Below are 26,107 nucleotides of genomic sequence, written 5' to 3' on the forward strand. Positions count from 1 at the left end.
GCCGCCACGCACCCGCACGCTCAAACGTTAACCGTCCGCATAGCAAAATTCATCAGCCTTGAGATGCTGCCGTATAGGGTTATGGAAACGGAGTCCTTCAAAAGTATCATGGAGGCGGCGGCCCCGCGCTACTCAGTTCCCAGTCGCCACTACTTTTCCCGATGTGCCGTCCCAGCCCTGCACGACCACGTCTCCCACAACATTGTACGCGCCCTCACCAACGCGGTTACTGCCACGGTCCACTTAACTACGGACACGTGGACAAGCACAGGCGGGCAGGGCCACTACATCTCCCTGACGGCACATTGGGTGAATTTAGTGGAGGCTGGGACAGAGTCAGAGCCTGGGACCGCTCATGTCCTACCCACCCCCAGAATTGCGGGCCCCAGCTCGGTGGTGGTATCTGCGGAGGTGTATGCTTCCTCCACTAAAGCACCCTCCTCCTCCTCCTCCTCCTCTGTCTCGCAATCAAGATGTGTTAGCAGCAGCATGTCGCCAGCAGTCGGTGTCGCGCGGTGTGGCAGCACAGCGGTGGGCAAGCGTCAGCAGGCCGTGCTGAAACTACTCAGCTTAGGCAATAAGAGGCACACGGCCCACGAACTGCTGCAGGGTCTGACACAGCAGACCGACCGCTGGCTTGCGCCGCTGAGCCTCCAACTGGGCATGGTCGTGTGTGACAACGGCCGTAACCTGGTGGCGGCTCTGCAGCTCGGCAGCCTCACGCACGTGCCATGCCTGGCCCACGTCTTTAATTTGGTGGTTCAGCGCTTTCTGAAAAGCTACCCACGCTTGTCAGACCTGCTCGTAAAGGCGCGCCGGCTCTGCGCACATTTTCGCAAGTCCCACACGGACGCTGCCACCCTGCGCACCCTGCAACATCACTTTAAGCTGCCAGTGCACCGACTGCTGTGTGACGTGACCACACGGTGGAACTCTACGCTCCACATGTTGGCCAGGCTCTATGAACAACGTAGAGCTATAGTCGAATACCAACTCCAACATGGGCGGCGCAGTGGGAGTCAGCCTCCTCAATTCCTTTCAGAAGAGTGGGCCTGGTTGGCAGACATCTGCCATGTCCTTGGTAATTTTGAGGAGTCTACCCAGGTGGTGAGCGGCGATGCTACAATCATTAGCGTCACCATTCCTCTGCTATGCATCTTGAGAAATTCCCTGCAAACCATGAAGGCAGCTGCTTTGCGCTCGGAAACGGGGGCGGGGGAAGACAGTATGCCGCTGGATAGTCAGGGCACCCTCCTGTCTATTTCTCAGCGCGTACAGGAGGAGGAGGAAGAGGAGGAGCATGAGGAGGATGAGGAGGAGGGGGAAGAGACAGCTTGGGCCGCTGCTGACGGTACACCGGCTGATTGCCTGTCATCCTTTCAGCGTGTATGGCCTGAGGAGGAGGAGGAGGAGGAGGATCCTGAAAGTGATCTTCCTAGTGAAGACAGCCATGTGTTGCGTACAGGTACCCTGGCACACATGGCTGACTTCATGTTAGGATGCCTTTCTCGTGACCCTCGCGTTGCACGCATTCTGGCCACGACGGATTACTGGGTGTACATACTGCTCGATCCACGGTATAAGGAGAACCTGCCCACTCTGATTCCCGAAGAGGAAAGGGGTTCGAGACTGTTGCTATACCACAGGACCCTTGCGGACAAGCTGATGGTAAAATTCCCAGCCGACAGCGCTAGTGGCAGAAGGCGCAGTACCGAGGGCAAGGTAGCAGGGGATGTGCGTAGATCAAGCAGCATGTACATCCCAGGCAGTGCAACAGTCTTTAAGGGCCTGGCCAGCTTTATGGCTCCCCACCAAGACTGTGTCACCGCTCCCCAGTCACGGCTGAGTCGGCGGGAGCACTGTAAAAGGATGGTGAGGGAGTACGTAGCCGATCGCACGACCATCCTTGGTGACGCCTCTGCCCCCTACAACTACTGGGTGTCGAAGCTGGACACGTGGCCTGAACTAGCGCTGTATGCCCTGGAGGTGCTTGCTTGTCCTGCGGCTAGCGTCTTGTCGGAGAGGGTGTTTAGTGCGGCTGGGGGAATCATCACAGATAAGCGTAGCCGCTTGTCAACCGACAGTGCCGACAGGCTAACACTCATCAAGATGAACAAAGGCTGGATTTCCCCAGACTTCTGTTCTCCACCAGCGGACAGCAGCGATACGTAAGCAATACGTAGGCTGCACCCGCGGATGGAAGCTACGTTCTCTCTCACCATCCAAAACGGGGACATTTCTGCTTCATCAATCTGTGTCTAATATTCCTCCTCCTCCTCCTGCTCCTCCTCCTGAAACCTCACGTAATCACGCTGAACGGGCAATTTTTCTTAGGGCCACAAGGCTCACTCAAATAATTTTTCTGAACAATTTTTATAAGTTTCAATGCGCTTAAAAGCGTTGGAACTTTAACTTGAACCAATTTTTCGTTACACTGGGCTGCCTCCAGGCCTAGTTACCACTTAAGCCACATTAACCAAAGCGATTAATGGGTTTCACCTGCCCTCTTGGCTGGCCATGGCCAATTTTTGGGATGTACATTAGTACTGTTGATACAGCAATTTTTGTGGGCCCTCGCCTACAGTGTAATCAAATTAATTTTTAGCCCACCTGCATTACAGCTGACGTTACCTCAGCTGTGTTGGGCAATGCAATGGGATATTTTTATATACCGCCGGTGGGTTCCAGGGAGCCACCCATGCTGTAGGTGCACACGGAGTTTTTAATACATCTGTACACTTCTAAAGAACCCCAGTCTGACTGGGGCATGCAGTGTGGGCCGAAGCCCACCTGTATTACGCACGACATTACTACCTCAGCTGTGTTGGGCAATGCAATGGGATATTTCTATGTACCGCCGGTGGCTTCCTGGCACCCACCCATGCTGTGGGTCCACAGGGAATTATAAATTCATCTGTTTCCACTTATAAAGAAACCCAGTCTGACTGGGGCATGCAGTGTGGGCCGAAACCCACCTGCATTAACCCTTTCCAGTCCACTGTGTGACCTATGAAGACATTAGGGTTTAAGGCTGTACAGCTCCGTTGTTGGTAGACGTCCGTCGGGGTTCTCTTACTGTATATTGCCAGCCTCTCTGCTGTCGGAGCCTATCCTACGTGTCAGCTCATGCAGTACTGGCTTTAGCCAGCATATAGCGCCGTTGTATAACGGCAGAAAAAGAGTAAGCCCCCTAGGAAAACCATATACAAATTGGATTGGAAAGGGTTAAGCACAACATTACTACCTCAGCTGTGTTGGGCAATGCAATGGGATATTTCTATGTACCGCCGGTGGCTTCCTGGCACCCACCCATGCTGTAGGTGCACACGGAGTTTTTACTACATCTGTACACTTATAAAGAACCCCAGTCAGACTGGGGCATGCAGTGTGGGCCGAAGCCCACCTGCATTAAGCACGACATTACTACCTCAGCTGTGTTGGGCAATGCAATGGGATATTTCTGTGTACCGCCGGTGGGTTCCAGGGAGCCACCCATGCTGTGGGTCGACAGGGACTTCACAATAGGGAGTTGTACCTGCCTGTGTCTATGAATTAAAAAGCCCGGTCTGACTGGGGCATGCAGACACCTTGACAGAATGAATAGTGTGTGGCACATAGGTTCCCCATTGCTATGCCCACGTGTGCAGCTCCTGATGGCGGTGGCACAGGATTCTATTTCTCATTGCTTCTGTACAGCATTGTGGGCTATCGCTCCGCCACTTTTAAAGAGGGTCGCTGCCTAGCCGTGCCAACCTCTGCAGTGTGTGCCTGCGGTCCCTCGTCATGGCAGACGCAATTCTAAATAGACATGAGCGTGGTGTGGCATGAGGGCAGCTGAAGGCTGCCCAGGGACACTTTGGTGTGCGCTGTGGGGGGGAAGGGGGCGGTTGGGCAGCATGTAACCCAGGAGAAGTGTCAGTGGAGTGTCATGCAGGCAGTGATTGTGCTTTGTTGGAGGTAGTGTGGTGCTTAGCAAAGGTATGCCATGCTAATGAGGGCTTTTCAGAAGTAAAAGTTGTTGGGAGGGGGGGGGGGGCCACTCTTGCCGGTATTGTGGTCTGTGTACTCTGGTCGCCCATTGACTTCAATGGGGTTCGTTGTTCGAAACGAACCCTCGAACATCGCGGGAAGTTCGTTCCGAATAACGAACACCCGAACATTTTGGTGTTCGCTCATCTCTAGTTGTTATGCCTCGGAAAATCAGGAGGACTGGTCGAAGTTCTTACCACTAGCAGAGTTTGCTCTAAGCAATAGACCACTGGAGGCTACGGGGACTTCACCGTTCTTCTGTAACTACGGATTTCACCCTTGTTTTGGCCCCCTTTCCAAGAGGGTTTCGGAGGTACCAGGAGCTAATGAGTTTTGTTCCGATATGGAGGCCGGGTGGGCGTAGGTCCAGAAAAATTTACAGCGATACGTTCGGCGCAGCAAGTGAGTCACCGCTCTGAGGGGGCGGGATTCGGTGTTGGAGACTTGGTGTGGTTGTCTACCAGAAATATAAAACTCAAACAACAATCCGCTAAACGGGGCCCGTGATTTATCGGTCCATTTAAAATAATTGAGAAGATTAACGCGGTGGCCTTCCAGTTAGAAATTCCCAGCACGATGAAGATTAACAATGTGTTCCATAAATCTCAGCCCAAAAGATTCATTGATTCGGGGAATGATTCACCACCCCCGGATCCGGTGATAGTGGATGGGGAGGAGCAGTTTGTTATAAGTCGCATTCTGGACTCCCGTCGAGTCAGGAATTCCCTGCAGTACCTAGTGCACTGGCGTGGTTATGGCCCAGAAGAGAAGTCATGGGTTCCTGTAGCGGATGTTCATGCAGATCGTCTGGTAAAAAATTTTCACAGGTCAAACCCTGGTCGTCCTGGTCCTAAGGGTCCTGGGGCCCCTTCTAGAAGGGGAGGTACTGTTGCAGCCGTTCTGAGGCCTGCACCCGGCTTCCAAGCCAGACCAGGTTTTAGGTGTGCCCTTGCTTCCCCTGGAGCTGAGGGGTGTGGTAGTGGCAGGAGTGATGTCATACAGCACCTGGTGCTAACTAGCTCAGCTCCTATTTAAGCTGTGCTAGCTTTGACCTCTGTGCTGGTCAATCACTTCAGTCCCATGTTGGACAGCGGCGGAGCAACACAGCGTGGTGGAAGCTCTCCAGTATCAGCTAAGTTCTTGCTGTTTGGTTTTGTTTTGTTTATCCTTTTGTTTTGTGCTAGGGCTCCCAGACAGGGACTGGTCAGTGGCCCATGCACGAGTGCAGGCTCGCACTTATCAGCACGGTCGGTCTGCCGAGCAGGCAGGGCTCCCTCCCGGGCTAGGGGAGTATAGGGAGAGTATTTCCTCATTTATTTTGTGTTTTCTTTGCACGGTTTTGCCTTTCTTTTATGTTATTGAGGTTGCGCGTTCATAAGACGCAACATGCAGGTAATAAAGAATCCCCTACCACAGCTGTCACAGATGACAGCCGCGGTAGGGGATCCAGCTGCCGGCATCCTGAAATTGTTTTTCAGCGCAGACATTTAAATATAAGCCCTTCCCTGGTGAATAAAATAAAATAAAAAGAATACTCACCTTTCTTCAGCTGCCGGGGCTCAGTCGCGTCCATCCACCTCTTCTCCCTGCACTGCTCTCAGTAGTATTCAGCAGGCAGGGATTTACAATCCCTGCGTGTTGAATGGGCTGCCTCTGATTGGCTGAGCACTGGGACCAATCAGAGGCAGTTCTCAGCTATTCAATGACAGCTGAGAGCTGCCTCTGATTGGTCCCTGCACTCATCCAATCAGATGTAGCACTCACCCATTCATGAATTCATTTTATTCACCATTTCTTCTTGTTTATCAGGGAAGAGCTTATATTTAAAGCCCTTCCTTTAAAACTATTTCAGGATGCCGGCAGCTGGATCCCCTACCGCAGCTGTCATTTGTGACAGCTGTGGTAGGGAATTCTTTATTCCCTGCAGGGATGAAGAATTCCTTTGCTGCATCTGTCACAGATGTGGCAGGTGCAGCAGGGAATTCTTTTTCCTCATGGGGATGAATGAAACATCTACCGCATGCGGAAGATGGGTTCTTCATCCCCCGGGGACATGGCAGCGGCGGACAGGTACGTTTTTTTTTCCTTCCTCTTTTTTTACACTAAAATTATTGTTTTTTTAGGTAAGGGCTTATGTTTAAAGCCCTTCCCTGAAAACCAATGATGGGGTGCCGGCAGCAGGATCCTCTACCGCAGCTGTCATGTGTGAAGAATTGAAGAATTCCTCTGCTGCATCTGTCACAGATGTGGCAGGTGCAGCAGCAGGGGATTCTTTTTACTAGCGGCGATGAAGGAAACTTCTGCCACATGCGGCAGATGTGTTCTTCATCCCCGCAGGGGACATGGCAGTGGCAGAGAGGTAAGTTTATTTATTTAACTTTTTTTTACACTGAAATTATTGTTTTTCTTTGAAGGGCTTATATGTAAAGGCCTTCCCTGAAAAACAATTCAGGTCTTTGTTGTTATCTATGGGTTCTTTGTCACCTCTTTCGGGATTGCATATTGTGCTCTTAGACTTAACATAAAGAGGTTTTCCAGCTCTAGAAAACTGATGACCTGTTCTCAGGATAGGTCATTACTAGCTAATTGGTAGGTATTTGCAGTTTGGGACCCTCCAGTCAGCTGTTTGTTAGGCCATTGTCATTGTTTATGGAACAGGGAAACACGTAGCTTTATACATTGGTCAGTGTTCCAGCATAGTATTGCAGGCACAGCTGGCATTCACTTGTGTTAGCACAATTTTCGCTATTCGATATACTGTGGGTGCCATATAAGATAGGAATAATGTACAGGCCTGGAGACCCTTTAAAGGACCACACGTTTACATCATGTGCACCAAAAAGGTTCTACTTTATTTAGGCGGGTAAAAATTTATATAAGGTTTCAAATCAGGAAGTTAGGTCATTTAGGATACAGTTACATAATTTTGTGTGCTAATAGGTCATTCTCATAGGGAGGTATTTGTGAGGTAGCTGTGAGATCATTCACCCATCACAGATATAGATTAAAATATAATGACATTTATTGAAAATTTCTAAAATTGTGGGCTCACATATAACACTTATAGACAATACCTAAAAAGGACAGGTAACATATAAGCAAAGAATAGGCCCTTATGGATATATGTAAGACAACGTATCTCTCGGATAGATTTTTAGAGATAGCTGCCGCTCATACAAATGAGAAAAGATAGAACTCCAGAAGGTGAAAGAGTGATATCCACGTCTAAGGATTCTTTGCACTTAGATGTTGATATGGTACAGGAATTGGTGCCTGTACTAGGGCACAGTATTCTTATGTGTACTCTTGTTGCTAGAACACTTTTTTAATGACTTCCCATTGGTAGCACAGTTATTGTGTATACAGGTGTTAAACACATGGGCTCATTGTGTGTCAGTGATGCTGACCAGAACGTTTCGGAAAGCTCGCTCGACGCGTTTCCCTACCCATGTAGGGGGCAGTTCCTCACGAGCGCGGGTAATTATTGCCCGAAAAGTATGTAAAGACAATAGAGCAACAGGATTAGTGCGTCAGGACATAGTCCTGCTGCAGTTTGATACTGCTAAGGTGATGCCACCTGTTCGATAGTCACCTCTTCTTGCTTGTCACTTCCCGTGCGGTATCTGTGTTGGTACCGCTATCGGGCTCTCTATTTGAATATTCAGAGAGGGAGAGGGTCATTCATCCCATCTGGCATATAAGATGGTATGTGCCAGTATTTGAATGCCTCAGATAGCACTTCCGTGTAGCAGATGGTGCCCTTTAATCAGGCTTAGTCACCGGCTACTACGGCAAGGCCAGGTGATACCCTCCTAGAGAATTCCTGCAATATCCATTAGGGTACTTGCATTGGTCTGTAGATTTCTGTGACCAGTGTGGATTAATGCAATACCCAGATGGAAATTGTTCTGTCTGTCAGTGTTTGTTAAAGCGAATGCTTCTCCAGGATCTATGGCCGACCCTTCTCACACAGCTGGTAGTTATCCCGGCTGTGTGTGATGAGGGCACTGCCTACATGATAGATGAAGCTCAGGTAAGTAGCAATATAAGTCTCAGATAGAGTTAGCTTCAGAGAATATAGGGTTGTTTAGGCTAGACCTGGGGGATAATACCCCATTCAAAGTTCTTTCATAGAGACCAGGAAAGACAGAACCCCTACAGTGTCAGTCCTAGCTGGATTAGACAGGGGTAAGAGGCAGGGACAGAGCAAGAGAGGTAGCGCCTGCGGCTCTGATGGTGAGCGGCCGGCTATGAGGTGCTGGAGCTACTGACAGTGTTTAAATGGAGGTGTGGCTCCTCCTCTATGGGAGGGGTAATGTCCTCCAGCCTATTGGGACTCCAGGGGGCGGTGGTGGTTGTCCCAAGAAACGCCCACCTAATCATTGTGTCCAATTTCACATGCTTCTGCTTAGCAGAGCGATGGTAGAATAGAGTGATGCTGTTAACCCTTCTTTCACAGTTTGTTGTCCGCCGTACGCAGGCTATATCACGTGGCGCGTCCTTGCATGTGTTTTAATGTCAGATGTCAGTGTGTGAGACATGACATCTGTATACCATCTGACAGGGGACGTGAAGGGGGCGTGGTTTAGATTTAACCCCACTCATCCTGGATCCTGATAGAGCATTTATATATCGTAGTGAAGCTCATAACGAAGGTCCTGCCCCTTGATGGGTTAACATATTACACCAGAAGGACGATAAGGAGGAATAATTGAAAGTAGATTCAAACAAACCAATAAAGGATAATGCGGTTAAGGGTACTAACAGAGGCAGACTTTTGCACAAGTTCTGCATACACTCCTTTCTCTGTCATTTAGCACTCCATCAAAGTGTCATACATAAGTTAAATGTTACCCCAGATATTAGATAGTGTTAGAGGATATATCAGATTCTGTTTGTAAGGTGCCGGAGAAAAAAATTGCATAATATCTAGATATATATCTATAGGATGGTACCTAGAGAGGATTTGATGCATTCGACCATGCTCTGAAGATTCTTTGTTAGCATAGAAAGAAAATCGTCTTTTATATAGTAGAAGGAGGAGCCTCTCAAAATTTACTAAAAGCAGTTAAAGCTCAGTGTCGCATTGAGGCCTTCTGGTTTTACCGTGTTTAATCTAAAAATCCAGTTGGTCTCTTTTTGTAGCAGCTTTTTATCAATATCACCTCGTCTTGTATTTGTCCGTAGGACCTCAATCCCCTGAAATTTAAGATCTTTTAGTCCGCTCTGATGGAAATCTCGGAAATGATCCGCTAGTGGGGTTGACTCTCCCCGTCGGATATTGCCAACGTGCCCCAGGATACGACGCCGGAACTCCTGTGTGGTCTTTCCGACGTAGTTCCTGGGGCACGGGCAAGAGGCCATGTACACCACATTGCGAGTACGACAATTGATGAACCCGCGATTGGAGTATATCTTGTTTGTACTCACACTCTTAAAGGTCTTACTTTTTAGAATGAACCCACATGCTTCGCAGCCGTGACACAGGAATGTTCCAGATGGTTTATGGCTGCTGAGCCAGTTCTCATTTGTGTCGGGGTCCAGGTGGCTTTTAACAAGATGGTCTCTTATATTATGTCCTCTGCGGAAGGTTATCATTGGGGTGGACGGCAGGATTTCTGTAAGGTCCGGGTCATTCGCAATTATACTCCAATAGTGTTTGAGTATATCCCTTACTTCGCGTGAGCCCGTATCAAATGTTCCTATAATTCTGGAGATTTGAGTATTCTCTCTAGATCGTGGGGTTAGGAGATCCCTTCTCTCTTGCTGTTCTGCGTATCTACAGGCGTCTTCGATGATGTTGCATGGGTAGTCCCTTTCTCGAAACCTCTGTTTTAGACCTATACTTTTTGCTTTGAAGTCCTGATTGTCAGAGCAGTTTCTTCTGACACGAAGAAACTGCCCTTTAGGGATACCTCGTTTGAGAGCAAACGGGTGATGACTGTCCCATTTTAGGAGGCTGTTAGTAGCAGTTGATTTGCGGTGAAGCGTGGAAGTGATTGATCCATCATCCTCCTTGGATATCTGTAGATCCAAGAAAGTCACCGAGTATTTATTTATTTCTGCTGTGAATTTTAGATTTAGATTGTTAATGTTCACTGTGTCGACGAAACTCTTAAAGGATGACTCAGTGCCTCTCCAGAAAATCAGGATATCGTCGATGAAACGTAACCATAACAAAATCTTGTCTGACCATTCCGGATTTGAATAAATGAACTTTTCCTCCCACCAGCCCAGGTAGACGTTAGCATAGGATGCAGCACAAGATGTCCCCATCGCGGTCCCCCTGAGCTGGTGGAAGTACTGGGTATTGAACAAAAAGTAATTATGGGTCAAAATAAACGAGAGGAATTTGAGGACGCAATTGTTATGTTGGGAGAAGTGTGATCCCCTTTGCTCCAGAAAAAAACGAGCCGCTCTAATCCCCCCCTCGTGTGGGATGGAACTGTAAAGGGACTCCACATCGAGGATGGCAAGAAGAGTCTCCGAGTCCACCGTGATACCTTCAATTGTTTTGAGGACATCCATAGTATCCTGGACATGTGATCTTAATGATGTCACAAAAGGTCTTAGAATTTTATCTACATAGATACTCAAGTTCTGTGTAAGATTATTTATGCCAGAGACTATTGGTCTCCCACGAAGGGGAATTGTGCCCTTATGCACCTTTGGGAGAGCGTAGAATGTGGCTACGACTGGATGTTTAGGGTTCAGAAACTCCCACTCTTTACGATCAATGCATTTATTCTCAAAGGCAGTAAGCAGGAGTTTATTCAGTTCCATCTGGAACCGTGTGGTCGGATCAGAGGATAGTATCTTGTATGTATCGATGTCCTTGAGTAACGCAAGGCACATCGACACGTAATTCTCTCGATTCAGGATCACCACATTTCCCCCCTTATCGGCAGGTTTTATTACCAGTTTGTTGTTGGATTTTAATTTCTGTAGTGCTAAACTTTCTGCTTGAGATAAGTTAGGGTGCATTCTCCGAGGTTTTAATGTTTTTAAGTCTTCTGTTACAAGCTGCTCAAAAATGTCCAACTCAGGACATGGACAAGCTGGGGGATTTTTTGTGTTTGGGGACTTCAGATCGGTGAATGGTCCGTGTCCCACCGGTCTTTCATTTTCTTCTTCAAGCTGTTGTAACATCTCAAGACCAGGGAGGTCAGAGATCTCCAGCCCCAGTTCCTTTGCGCGTTCACGATTTTTGATCATGAAGAACTTGCGCCATCTTAGTTTACGAGTGAAGAGGGAGATGTCCTTCGCCCACATGAACGCATCAAATTTGGTCGTGGGGACGAAGGACAGCCCCCTCTCCAAAACTCGTCTCTCATCACCCGATAGATGATGGTCAGATAAATTAATGACTTGTAGTTTAGCTGAAGATACATGTGTTACCGCCCTCATGGTCGTGTTGTTAGGGTCAGGAACAGTCTGTGTGTCAAGGCCAACCTGAGGGTCCATGTTATAACTCAATAGTCTCTCCTCCCTCGCAGAAAGTACTGCGATATTGGCTGCTCTAAAAAAAACCCCGCTTGTGTCGTTTTCCCGCGTCCTTAAGATTGTTGTGGGTGGCGTCCCCTTCTAGGTGGTTTCGGGGCTCTTTTATTTCTATTTCTCTCGCTATCTGATTGTTCGTAGTCAGAAGAACTAACGTCTGTTTCAGAGTACGTATTTCTCTCTGGATATATTTTATTTTCCTTGAAATCTTGTAGATCTCTATTAAATTGTGTATGCTTGCGTTCCTTTATTTGTGTTGCAAGCTTTTCTATGTTATTTTGTACAGATTTTTCCTTGGCCGGAAATTCAGGGTCAGAGGAAAATGTTTTCGCTTTTTCCAGTAGGTCGTTCAGTTTTTTCTGATTCGTAATTAGTGACACCTTTTCTTCATCTAGTAGTAGTTTAATCAATTGAAGAGAGAAAGATGTAGATTCGCTTTCCCACTTTTTTATGAACTCGGGGTTTTTAATTAGTTTAGGTGGTAAATGGGGTTTCTTAGACCTCTTGGGATGATCTTATGTTCATCATATCTCTGGAGGCCCTGCACCTCCCACCAATTGCGAGTGAACTCACGGTATTGTGCAGTTAGTTCCTTAAAACATGTATCAATAGAGTAATTCTGAGTTTGGTGGTTTAATTCTCCTTCAGAAAAGACCCTCTCCCTCTCTGAATATTCAAACAGAGAGCCCGATAGCGGTACCAACACAGATACCGCACGGGAAGTGACAAGCAAGAAGAGGTGACTATCGAACAGGTGGCATCACCTTAGCAGTATCAAACTGCAGCAGGACTATGTCCTGACTCACTAATCCTGTTGCTCTATTGTCTTTACTAGAGATGAGCGAGCACCAAAATGCTCGGGTGCTCGTTACTCGAGACGAATTTTTCGCGATGCTCGAGGGTTCGTTTCGAGTAACGAACCCCATTGAAGTCAATAGGCGACCCGAGCATTTTTGTATTTCGCCGATGCTCGCTAAGGTTTTCATGTGTGAAAATCTGGGCAATTCAAGAAAGTGATGGGAACGACACAGCAACGGATAGGGCAGGCGAGGGGCTACATGTTGGGCTGCATCTCAAGTTCACAGGTCCCACTATTAAGCCACAATACCGGCAAGAGTGGGCCCCCCCCCCCTCCCAACAACTTTTACTTCTGAAAAGCCCTCATTAGCATGGCATACCTTAGCTAAGCACCACACTACCTCCAACAAAGCACAATCACTGCCTGCATGACACTCCGCTGCCACTTCTCCTGGGTTACATGCTGCCCAACCCCACCCCCCCGCACGACAGTGTCCACAGCGTACACCAAATTGTCCCTGCCCAGCCTTCAGCTGCCCTCATGCCACGCCACCCTCATGTCTATTTATAAGTGCATCTGCCACAGGAAAAGCAGGCACACACTGCAGAGGGTTGGCATGGCTAGGCAGCGACCCCCCCATAAAAGGGGCGGGCCGATAGTCCACAATGCTGTACAGAAGCAATGAGAAATCCAATCCTGTGCCACCTCCATCTGGAGCTGCACACGTGGGCATAGCAATGGGGAACCTATGTGCCACACACTATTCATTCTGTCAAGATGTCTGCATGGCCCAGTCAGACTGCGGTTTTTTATAAATAGTCACAGCCAGATACAACTCCGCAATGGGAATTCCGTATGCACCCACAGCATGGGTGGGTGCCAGGAAGCCACCGGCGGTACATAAAAATATCCCATTGCATTGCCCATCACAGCTAAGGTAATGTCGTGCTTAATACAGGTGGGCTTCGGTCCACACTGCATGCCCCAGTCAGACTGGGGTTCTTTACAAGTGGACAGATGTAGGTTAAACTCCGTGTGCACCTACAGCATGGGTGGCTCCCTGGAACCCACCGGCGGTACATAAATATATCCCATTGCAGTGCCCTACTCAGCAGAGCTAACGTCAGATACAATACAGGTGGGCTTCGGCCCACACTGCATGCCCCAGTCTGACTGGGGTTCTTTACAAGTGGACAGATGTAGGTTAAACTCCGTGTGCACCTACAGCATGGGTGGCTCCCTGGAACCCACCGGTGGTACCTAAAAAAATCCCATTGCATTGCCCATCACAGCTGAGGTAATGTCGTAGTTAATGCAGGTGGGCTTCGGCCCACACTGCATGCCCCAGTCAGACTGGGGTTCTTTACAAGTGGACAGATGTAGGTTAAACTCCGTGTGCACCTACAGCATGGGTGGCTCCCTGGAACCCACCGGCGGTACATAAATATATCCTATTGCAGTGCCCTACTCAGCAGAGCTAACGTCAGATACAATACAGGTGGGCTTCGGCCCACACTACATGCCCCAGTCAGACTGGTAATATGTACCTTAACAGTAACCTCGTTGGTGGTAATGTGGTGGTGACTGCGGACCTAGTAGCGCGGTTTTATGTAGTTGGTTTTCGGAATGTGGCCAGGATTAAGTGGGCCGTGGCGGGGGGATGGTGGTGGTGCTCTCTTGTTGTGTCGTTAAAGGTGAAATTCTTGGACTGCCACCAGACGGACCAATGCAAAGGTATTTGCCAAGAATGTTTTCATTGTTGGAGGAGGAGGGGGATGTTTTGGAGGCACTATGTGTCCTCTACACGTGTCCGTGGTTATATGCACCTTAACAGTAACAGCGTTGGTGGGAAATGGCCTCGCCACCATTATGTCTTTGTGAAGCCTCTGTTTCCACACCCCAGTGACATACCATTAGCAGCGGTATAGGCAGAGCCCAGAATTATTAACATTTCAGCGGTGGCATTAGGGACAGGCCCCACTAACATATCACTAGCAGCAGTATAGGGGGAGCGCAGTCTTAGTTCCATTTCAGTAATAGTAGCACTTAAGACAGGCCCCAGTAACATTCCCATTGCAGCAGTTTAGGGAGATAACAGTCTCTTTCACATTTCAGTAGCTGCAGTATAGACAAGGCCCCAGTTACATTTATGTAGCTAAAGTGTAGGCCAACCCCACACACCTTTCTGTACCATGAGTGCAGGCGAAGAACATAGAAATTACTATGATTACACTGTAGGTGAGGGCCCAAAAAAATTGGTGTACCAACAGTACTAATGTACCTCAGAAAAAATTGGCCATGCCCAACCAAGATGGCAGGTGAAACCCATTAATCGCTTTGGTTAATGTGGCTTAAGTGGTAAAACTAGGCCTGGAGGCAGCCCAGTTTAACGAAAAATTGGTTCAAGTTAAAGTTTCAACGCTTTTAAGAGCATTGAAACGTATAAAAATGGTTTAGAAAAATTATGAGTGAGCCTTGTGGCCCTAAGAAAAATTGCCCGTTCGGCGTGATTACGTGAGGTTTCAGGAGGAGGAGCAGGAGGAGGAGGAGGAATATTATACACAGATTGATGAAGCAGAAATGTCCCCGTTTTGGATGGTGATTGAGAACGATGCTTCCATCCGCGGGTGCAGCCTACGTATTGCTTACGTATCGCTGCTGTCCGCTGGTGGAGAAGAGAAGTCTGGGGAAATCCAGGCTTTGTTCATCTTGATGAGTGTAAGCCTGTCGGCACTGTCGGCTGACAGGCGGGTACGCTTATCTGTAATGATTCCCCCAGCCGCACTAAACACCCTCTCTGACAAGACGCTAGCCGCAGGACAAGCAAGCACCTCCAGGGCATACAGCGCGAGTTCAGGCCACGTGTCCAGCTTCGACACCCAGTAGTTGTAGGGGGCAGAGGCGTCACGGAGGACGGTCGTGCGATCGGCTACGTACTCCCTCACCATCCTTTTACAGTGCTCCCGCCGACTCAGCCTTGACTGGGGAGCGGTGACACAGTCTTGCTGGGGAGCCATAAAGCTGTCCAGGGCCTTAAAGAGTGTTGCACTGCCTGTGCTGTACATGCTGCTCGATCTCCGCTACCTGGCCCTCGGAACTGCGCCTTCTGCCACTAGCGCTGTCGGATGGGAATTTTACCATCAGCTTGTCCGCCAGGGTCCTGTGGTATAGCAACACTCTCGAACCCCTTTCCTCTTCGGGAATGAGAGTGGAAAGGTTCTCCTTATACCATGGGTCGAGCAGTGTGTACACCCAGTAATCCGTAGTGGCCAGAATACGTGCAACGCGAGGGTCACGAGAAAGGCATCCTAACATGAAGTCAGCCATGTGTGCCAGGGTACCTGTACGCAACACATGGCTGTCTTCACTAGAAGGATCACTTCCAGGATCCTCCTCCTCCTCCTCAGGCCATACACGCTGAAAGGATGACAGGCAAGCAGCATGGGTACCCTCAGTAGTGGGCCAAGCTGTCTCTTCCCCCTCCTCCTCATCCTCCTCCCCCTCCTCCTCCTCCTCCTCAACGCGCTGAGATATAGACAGGAGGGTGCTCTGACTATCCAGCGACATACTGTCTTCCCCCGCCTCCGTTTCCGAGCGCAAAGCATCTGCCTTTATGCTTTGCAGGGAACTTCTCAAGAGGCATAGCACAGGAATGGTGACACTAATGATTTCAGCATCCCCACTCACCACCTGGGTAGACTCCTCAAACTTTCCAAGGACCTGGCAGATGTCTGCCAACCAGGCCCACTCTTCTGAAAATAATTGAGGAGGCTGACTCCCACTGCGCCGCCCATGTTGGAGTTGGTATTCCACTATAGCTCTACGTTGCTCATAGAGCCTGGCCAACATGTGGAGCGTAGAGTTCCACCGTGTGGGCACGTCGCACAGCCGTCGGTGCACTGGCAGAATAAACCGATGTTGCAGGGTGCGTAGGGTGGCAGCGTCCGTGTGAGACTTGCGGAAATGTGCGCAGAGCCGGCGCACCTTTACGAGCAGGTCTGACAAGCGTGGGTAGCTTTTCAGAAAGCGCTGAACCACCAAATTAAAGACATGGGTCAGGCATGGCACGTGCGTGAGGCTGCCGAGCTGCAGAGCCGTCACCAGGTTACGCCCGTTGTCACACATGACCATGCCCGGTTGAAGGCTCAGCGGCGCAAGCCAACGGTCGGTCTGCTCTGTTAGACCCCGCAGCAGTTCGTGGGCCGTGTGCCTCTTATCTCCTAAGCTGAGTAGTTTCAGCACGGCCTGCTGACGCTTGCCCACCGCTGTGCTGCCACACCGCGCGACACCAACTGCTGGCAACGTCCTGCTGCTGCTGACACATCTAGATTGCGAGACAGAGGTTGCGGAGGAGGAGGAGGAGTGTGGTTTAGTGGAGGAAGCATACACCGCCGAAGATACCACCACCGAGCTGGGGCCCGCAATTCTGGGTGTGGGTAGGACGTGAGCGGTCCCAGGCTCTGACTCTGTCCCAGCCTCCACTAAATTCACCCAATGTGCCGTCAGGGAGATGTAGTGTCCCTGCCCGCCTGTGCTTGTCCACGTGTCCGTTGTTAAGTGGACCTTGGCAGTAACCGCGTTTTTGAGGGCACGTACAATGTTGCGGGAGACGTGGTCGTGCAGGGCTGGGATGGCACATCGGGAAAAGTAGTGGTGACTGGGAACTGAGTAGCGCGGGGCCGCCGCCGCCATCATACTTTTGAAAGACTCCGTTTGCACAACCCTATACGGCAGCATCTCAAGGCTGATAAATTTGGCTATGTGGACGGTTAACGCTTGAGGTGCGTGGCGGCGTACTTGCGCTAGCGACGGCTGGACGGTGCGGTGCGAGACATTGCTGGATGGGGCCAAGGACAGCGGAGGTGAGGGTGTGGGTGCAGGCCAGGAGACGGTAGTGCCTGTGTCCTCAGAGGGGGGTTGGATCTCAGTGGCAGGTTGGGGCACAGGGGGAGAGGCAGCGGTGCAAACCGGAGGCGGTGAACGGCCTTCGTCCCACCTTGTGGGGTGCTTGGCCATCATATGTCTGCGCCTGCTGGTGGTGGTGAGGCTGTTGGTGGTGGCTCCCCGGCTGATCTTGGCGCGACAAAGGTTGCACACCACTGTTCGTCGGTCGTCAGGCGTCTCTGTGAAAAACTGCCAGACCTTAGAGCACCTCAACCTCTGCAGGGTGGCATGGCGCGAGGGTGCGCTTTGGGAAACAGTTGGTGGATTATTCGGTCTGGCCCTGCCTCTACCCCTGGACACCGCACTGCCTCTTGCAACCTGCCCTGCTGCTGCCCTTGCCTCCCCCTCTGAAGACCTGTCCTGAGTAGGCGTTGCAAACCAGGTGGGGTCAGTCACCTCATCGTCCTGCTGCTCTTCCTCCGAATCCTCTGTGTGCTCCTCCCTCGGACTTACTGCCCTTATTACTATCTCACCGATAGACAACTGTGTCTCATCGTCATCGTCCTCCTCACCCACTGAAAGGTCTTGAGACAGTTGTTGGAGATCCTCAGCCTCATCCCCCGGACCCCGGGAACTTTCCAATGGTTGGGCATCTGTGACGATAAACTCCTCTGGTGGGGGAGGAACCACTGCTGCCCAATCTGAGCAGGGGCCCAAGAACAGTTCCTGGGAGTCTTCCCGCTCCTGAGCATGTGTCATTGTAGTGGAGTGAGGAGGCTGGGAGGAAGGAGGAGCAGCAGCCAGAGGATTCGGATTTGCAGCACTGGACGGCGCATGACTGTGGGTGGATGATAGGTTGCTCGAAGCACTTTCTGCCATCCACGACAGGACCTGCTCACACTGCTCATTTTCTAATAAAGGTCTCCCGCGTGGACCCAATAATTGTGCGATGAATGTGGGGATGCCAGAAACGTGCCTCTCTCCTAATCGCGCAGCAGTCGGCTGCGATACACCTGGATCAGGAGCTCGGCCTGTGCCCACACCCTCACTTGGGCCTACGCGTCCTCGGCCGCGTCCACGTCCTCTAGGCCTACCCCTCAGCATGCTGTATTACCAGTGATTTGATTTCCCAGCCAGGAAAGAAATTGGCGCAAGCCTGCAGGCCAAATAGAATTTTTGCCCTTTTTTGTTAAAAGGAAAGGCCCACTGACTATATTCAATCAGTAATGTGTTGTGGCCCTGCTGTGTGTCACAGAACTGCAGTGCTATTAACTGCAGCAGAGCGGTGATTTCCCAGCCAGGAAATAAATTGGCGCAAGCCTGCAGGCCAAATAGATTTTTTGCCCTTTTTTTTAAAAGGAAAGGCCCACTGACTATATTCAATCAATAATGTGTTGTGGCCGTGCTGTGTGTCACAGAACTGCAGTGTTATTAACTGCAGCAGAGCGGTGATTTCCCAGCCAGGAAATAAATTGGCGCAAGCCTGCTGTTAAACTTAACTGGCTGCGTATGATTTTTTTACGTTCTCCACCAAGCACACACGTACCCAGAACGCTGAGGACTGTCAGAGGCAGGCCAAATAGAATTTTTGCCCTTTTTTTTAAAAGGAAAGGCCCACTGACTATATTCAATCAATTAATAAATGTGTTGTGTGGCCCTGCTGTGTGTCACAGAACTGCAGTGTTATTAACTGCAGCAGAGCAGTGATTTCCCAGCTAGGAAATAAATTGGCGCAAGCCTGCAGGCCAAATAGAATTTTTGCCCTTTTTTTTTAAAAGGAAAGGCCCCCTGCATATATTCAATCAATAAAATATGTCTTCTGGCCCTGCCTACACAATTCTGTCCCTGGAATATTTATTACTGCAGGGCGCAATGCTCTGCACGGCCGATTTTGAAAAAAAAAATGTGCAACACTGCTAACAGCAGCCTCCACAGTACTGCACACTGTTAGATGTGGCCCTAAGAAGGAACCGTTGGGGTTCTTGAAGCCTACACTAACTCCTAACACTCTCCCTGCCTAACCACCACTTCTGTCCCTGTAGTATTACTGCAGGGCGCAATGCTCTGCACGGCCGATTTGGAAAAAAAAAAAAGTGCAACACTGCTAACAGCAGCCTCCACACTACTGCACACTGAGAGATGTGGCCCTAAGAAGGACCGTTGGGGTTCTTGAAGCCTACACTAACTCCTAACGCTCTCCCTACAGCAGCACCAACACTATAGCACTGTCCCTCAGCTATCTCACAACGCATCTGAGGCGAGCCGCGGGAGGGGCCGACTTTTATACTCGGGTGACATCTGATCTCCCCAGCCACTCACAGCAGGGGGGTGGTATAGGGCTGGAACATCACAGGGGGAAGTTGTAATGCCTTCCCTGTATTTCAATTGGCCAGAAAAGCGCGCTAACGTCTTAGAGAGGAAAGTGAAAGTAACCCGAACATGGCGTGGTGCTCGTTACGAGTAACGAGCATCCCGAACACCCTAATATTCGACCGAGCATCAAGCTCGGACGAGTACATTCGCTCATCTCTAGTCTTTACGTACTTTTCGGGCAATAATTACCCGCGCTCGTGAGGAACTGCCCCCTACATGGGTAGGGAAACGCGTCGAGCGAGCTTTCCGAAACGTCCTGGTCAGCATCACTGACACACAATGAGCCCATGTGTTTAACACCTGTATACACAATAACTGTGCTACCAATGGGAAGTCATGAAAAAAGTGTTCTAGCAACAAGAGTACACATAAGAATACTGTGCCCTAGTACAGGCACCAATTCCTGTACCATATCAACATCTAAGTGCAAAGAATCCTTAGACGTGGATATCACTCTTTCACCTTCTGGAGTTCTATCCTTTCTCATTTGTATGAGCGGCAGCTATCTCTAAAAATCTATCCGAGAGATACGTTGTCTTACATATATCCATAAGGGCCTATTATTTGCTTATATGTTACCTGTCCTTTTTACGTATTGTCTATAAGTGTTATATGTGAGCCCACAATTTTAGAAATTTTCAATAAATGTCATTATATTTTAATCTATATCTGTGAAGGGTTTCAGTTAAATTTATATAGATCTCTATACCACTGTGATTTGAGATCATTCACCCAGGAGGAGCTTCCCTTGAGCATGCTCTATTCATTCTTGACTTGTTATCTGAAAGAAATACTTCCTGTTTTTCTCCAGCCAGCAATTTCCTGTCCTTTTTCACAAAGACATTCCTTTTGACCATGTGGCTATAATTTGAGCCCTGAATACGTTTTCCACTGGTCAAGAAACCAGTCAGACCTGTTTTTCGACACAATGCACTGCTCCTTAAATTCTTGTGGAGGTGGGGGGGGGGGGGGCGATGTTCCCTTCCCCCAGAGGTTTAGATTAGAGACACAATATAGTATCTTCACAGCTGATAAAAATACAGAAAATACAGACAAGAGGCGAACCTCTCAGCCATCTCCCACACTTGAATTGAAGCTGCACCTACAATACTAAGACACCATTTACACTTAAAGATGATCGCTCAAAACTCCCTCAAATGATAGTTTAAGTGACAGCTTTGAGTGATCATATTTACATACATTATAGTGCTAATTAGCTGTTATGGAATGTGCAGCTGGAGCAGGCTACAGCCATGGCCTCTAATAGAAAAATACAGCTGTTTTGCATAAGCAAACAGAGCTGACTGCTGTGTATTCACAGCAGGACACAGGCACAGAGAATCATATCAGCACAGCCGGCTGATAAGAGGTTACTAGAATTCAGCAATCAACAACTCGTGCATGAAAACTGCACGATGTCAGTGCATTTAGACAGAACGAGAATTGCCCAAAAGACAGCTTTGAATGATTCTCGTTGTGTCTACATGTGCTTTTAGCCAGGCCACTGCACAATGTATAGAGATATCTACTTCCTGCTCCATATATCTTGATAGCTGCTCAGCGAACAGCTGATTAGGGGGTTCCTGAGCAGCAGACCCCCGCTGATCAGATATTCATGACCTATTCAGGAATAGATCATGGATCTTTTAGAGCTGGAAAATACATTTAACAGAGCACCAATTCATAGGAAGAGGGAGAGGAAAAGCAGCTTAGTACTTTCTCCATTTGTTGGTAATTTGTGAAACGTGGATTGATGTACAGCCAGGTATTTAGCTATGCTTTATAGCCTTTTCTACTTTCATATGTCTGTATAGCATGTCTACTGAGGTCTTATGAAATTTGTTTGTGTGGTTCACAGCAATTAACAGATATGTCAGTAACTAGGCTTTGTGCACCTTTATATGATGAGCACAGCACCTGTGAAACATACATTTCATCTCCTTAATTGAAATGTTCTTGGCAATTGTTGTAGCTCTTGGACTAGTCATTGAATGAGCATTCTCAAAATTGGTGGGTGGGTCTTAGCAGTTGGATTCCCACCAATCAATAGGTTATCCCCTATCCTATGGATAGTTAACATCTTGTTGAATAATCATTTAATACAGAGGTTTACTTACTTTTTCTCCTCCTGCACTATAGAGGTTTACTTAGTGCATTTAATAGAATGTAGGAATCATATAAGTGTTTGCATACTATTAGTTTAAATTGTGTTTGTTTACACTTGTGTCTTTAATAATCACGCCACGTTTTATTAGTAATCGTTTCAAAAATCTAGTTAATTTCAAAGGGTTCATTTACTTTTTCTTGCAATTGTACAAAGGAATTATACAAAGCAGAAAACGTCTTTTAAGTAAGATTTACAACAATGTTTCTACTGATTCCATCTTTTCAAAATGGCGATACAATACAATCATGTAGTATACTGCTCCAAACAGAAGAGGAACAGAGTGAGACAGTAACATCAGTTTTATCCGCTTTTCCCAGATACACTTATGGAAAGCCTGTAGAGGGATCCATGGACCTTTCCATCTGTGCTAAACAAAGTAGATCATGGGGCAGATGGGGACGGTTTGGCAGTTCAGGCAGCTTGGATACCAGCAATGAAGAAAATGAAGATGACATCTGTATAAAGATGGAGAATGTGAAGGTAAGAAGAGATTTCTTAAAGAAACGGGAACCTTATATATTTTTTTCCTTTCTGTATGTTTCAATATATTTTAATTTTTATGTTTACAATATATAATATTAATTATAATAAAATGTATTTACTATGATTTTTTTTTCTTCACTACCTTCACTAAAGATGTGTGTGTTGCATGGATGCCGGGGTCGAAATCACACTCAGGCTCTAATGCCTCATTGACACAAAAGGTCCTTCTGCCCAATATGTAGTGACAAGTATTGTTGCAATCAAAATTATTCAATCTGCATTGCAAATTTGGTTTATTTACCAAATTAACAAACTTTCATCTGTTTGCAAAAAAAATATTGCTCCGCAGAACTAATATACCAAGTAGTTTTTTCAAATTCAACACAAAATGCCTCTTTTGATAACTGCAGCCTCAAATTAAATTATTTAAATAAACCTAATTTGCAAAGAAGATTCAATCATTTTGATTGCAACTACGGTATATTATAAAATACATAGTGAAAAGGGTTATCTGGAATGTAAATACTGTTCATCTATCACTACCCTAGTAGCAAAAACACATAGTAGCAGCTATCAAGTTGCGCTCCTGGGACATGTACTTCTAAGGGTTTCCAGGAGCACATAGCTGCAGGTCTAGTTGATTTGGCTGGCTGATGACGTGGAGTTCTCCAGCCAGCCACCTGGTGCCTGTTTATATAAATACCAGCACTTATTCTAAAAGGGTACTGGTCATTATTAGAGATGAGCGAACGTACTCGTCCAAGCTTGATGCTCGCTCGAGTATTAGGGTACTCGAGAGGCTCGTTACTCGAGACGAGCACCACGCGGTACTCGAGTCAATTCCATTTCCTTCCCTGCATGTTTTGCGCCATTTTCTGGCCAATAGACATGCAGGGAAGGCATTACAACTTCCTCCTGTGACGTGCCAACCCTATCCCACCCCCCTGCAGTGAGTGGCTGGCAAGATCAAGTGACCGCAGAGTATATAAAGCAGTCCCGCCCGCTGCTCGCCTCAGACACACGCTGGCAGAGATTAGGGAGAGTGCTACTGGTGCTATAGGGAGAGTGTTAGCGTCTTCAAGAACCCCAACGGTCCTTCTTAGGGTCACATCTGACCGTGTGCATTACTGTTGTGGCTGGCTGAGAGCAGTTTTGCACAAATTTTTTTTTTTCATCTTTGGCTGTGCAGGCCATTACAGCTATAGCGTTCTCAGTCTGCACTCTATTATACAGAGTAAGGAAAGTGCTGCTGAGATACAGAAAGTGGTAGTGTAGGATCCTGTCTACAAGAACCCCCAACGGTCCTCCTTAGGGCTACCTCTGACCGTGTGCATTACTGTCGTGGCAGCTGGGAGCAGTTTTGCACTTTTTTTTTTCATCTTGGGCTCTGCAGACTATTGCATTGTCAGTCTGCAGCCAATTATACAGAGTATACGGGGCAGTACTGGTCAGGCAGGGACAGCGGTAGTGTAGAATCCTGTCAACAAGTCCCCCAAAAAAGCTCCTCCTTAGGGCTACCTGTGACCGTGTGCATTACTGTTGTGGCTGCTGGGAGTTGTAGTGCCTCACTATTAGCCAGCTAGGCCTTTCTGCAGCCCAGCGTATAATTTTTTTGGCCTACAGTGTGCGTTACATAACCGCTGTGACCCTCCAAGTGCAGGCCAATAATTGCCTAATTTTTTACACCGCTCTGTGCGTCCCGTCAACTTCACGCACAGCGTACGCCCACAGCCACTGATAGAGGGCAAGACATATACACGCTATCTAGGCGGCTGTTTTTTTTATAAAAAAAAACTGAAGAAACACTCCTCCTTAAAGCTACCTGTGAGCGTGTGCATTACTGTTTTAGTGGCTCACTATTAGCCAGCTAGGCCTTTCTGCAGCCCAGCGTATAATTTTTTTGGCCTACAGTGTGCGTTACATAGCCGCTGTGACCCTCCAAGTGCAGGCAAATAATTGCCTAATTTTTTACACCGCTCTGTGCGTCCCGTCAACTTCACGCACAGCGTACGGCCACAGCCGCTGATAAAGGGAAAGACATATACACGCTATCTAGACTCCTGGTTTTTTCAAAAACATCTGAAAAAAAAATCCCCCTTAGGGCTACCTGTGCGCGTGTGCAGTTTACTGCGTGGCTGCTAGGAGTTGTAGTGGTTCACTATTAGCCAGCTAGGCCTTTCTGCAGCCTAGCGTATAAATTTTTTTGGCCTACAGTGTGCGTAACATAACCGCTGTCAGCCTCCAAGTGCAGACAAATAATTGCCTAAATTTTTACAACGCTCTGTGTCTGCTGTATTCGAAATACACCATGTTGAGGGGTAGGGGTAGGCCTAGAGGACGTGGCCGTGGATGCGGCAAGGACGCGGAGGTCCAAGTGAGGGTGTGGGCACAGGCCGAGTTCCTGGTCCAGGTGAATCGCAGCCGGCTGCTGCAGGATTAGGAGAGAGGCAAGTTTCTGGGGTCCCCAGCTTCATATCACAATTTATGTGTCCACATGGTAGACCTTTATTACAAAATGAGCAGTGTGAGCAGGTCCTGTCGTGGATAGCAGAAAATGCATCCAGCACTGTATCGACCACCCAGTCTTCTACACCGTCCACTGCTACAGCTCTGAATCCTCTCGCTGCTGCTCCTCCTTCCTCCCAGCCTCCTCACTCCATGAAAATGACACATTCTGATGAGCAGGCAGACTCCCAGGAACTGTTCTCTGGCCCCTGCCTTGATTGGGAAAAAATGGTTCCTCTCCCACCTGAGAAGTTTGTCGTGACCGATGCCCAACCTTTGGAAAGCTTCCGGGGTCCGGGTGATGGGGCTGGGGACTTCCGGCAACTGTCTCAAGAGCTTTCAGTGGGTGAGGAGGTCGATGATGATGAGACACAGTTGTCTATCTGTGAGGTAGTAGTAAGGGCAGTAAGTCCGAGGAAGGAGTGCACAGAGGATTCGGAGGAAGAGCCGCTGGACGATGAGGTGACTGACCCCACCTGGTTCGCTAAGCCAACTGAGGACCGGTCTTCAGAGGGGAACTTACGCTGTATGCCCTGGAGGTGCTGGCTTGACCTGCTGCTAGCGAGGGTGCTTAGTGCAGCTGGGGGAATCATCCCAGACAAGCGTGCCCGCCTATCAACTGACAGTGCCGACATGCTTACATTCATAAAGATGAACAAAGCCTGGATTTCCCCAGACTTCTCTTCTCCACCGGCGGAGAGCAGAACCTAAAGATTCTTTTCGCTGCAACCACAGATAAAAGCACTCTTCTCTGCAACCGGTAAAACGGGGCATTTAGCTTTGTCAATCTGTTTCTGACATTAGTCCTCCTCCTGCTACTCCTCCTCCAGAAACAACATGTCATCACGCTGAACAGCCAATTTTTCTGCGGCCCAAAAGGCTCATCTACATCTGCCAATGTTTTTACAATTTTTCTAAGTTTCAAAAGTATTGAGACTGTAACATGAACCAATTTTTTCAACAGGGCTGCCTACAGGCTCTGTTACAAATTAAGCAACAGTGAGCTGTATCTTTTAAAAAATGTTTATGGGTTAACCTTCCCTCTCAGTTGATAAATTTTTCATAGGTACACTTGTAATCTTGGTACACTAATTTTTGGGGCCCACGTCTACACTCTTATCCAACTAATTTTTCCGGCCTTCGCCTACGCTCATGGTATCCCAATGTTTCAGAGGTTGACCTATACTATTACTACAGAAATTTTACTGGGGTCTTCCTGCCTATACTTCTGCTACAAAAAAGTTACAGGGGTCTTCCTATACTGCTGCCACAAGGATGTTACTGGGGTCTGCCTATACTGCTGCCACGTTAATTTTACAGGGGTTTGCCTATACTGCTGCCACAAGGATGTTACTGGGGTCTGCCAA

At 48.3% G+C, this 26,107-nt stretch overlaps 1 protein-coding gene across 1 annotated transcript in view; it reads left to right on the top strand.

Annotated features, from left to right (window-relative positions):
* Positions 1–26,107, top strand: part of LOC136626663 (alpha-2-macroglobulin-like protein 1) — a 200,952-nt gene that overhangs the window by 86,394 nt on the left and 88,451 nt on the right. The window contains exon 8 of the mRNA XM_066601680.1: positions 22,070–22,232. Within this exon, the coding sequence (XP_066457777.1) occupies positions 22,070–22,232 (163 nt within the window). The remainder of the gene's footprint in view (positions 1–22,069; positions 22,233–26,107) is intronic.

This window comes from Eleutherodactylus coqui, chromosome 4 (assembly GCF_035609145.1).
Source record: "Eleutherodactylus coqui strain aEleCoq1 chromosome 4, aEleCoq1.hap1, whole genome shotgun sequence".
Lineage (NCBI taxonomy): Eukaryota > Metazoa > Chordata > Amphibia > Anura > Eleutherodactylidae > Eleutherodactylus > Eleutherodactylus coqui.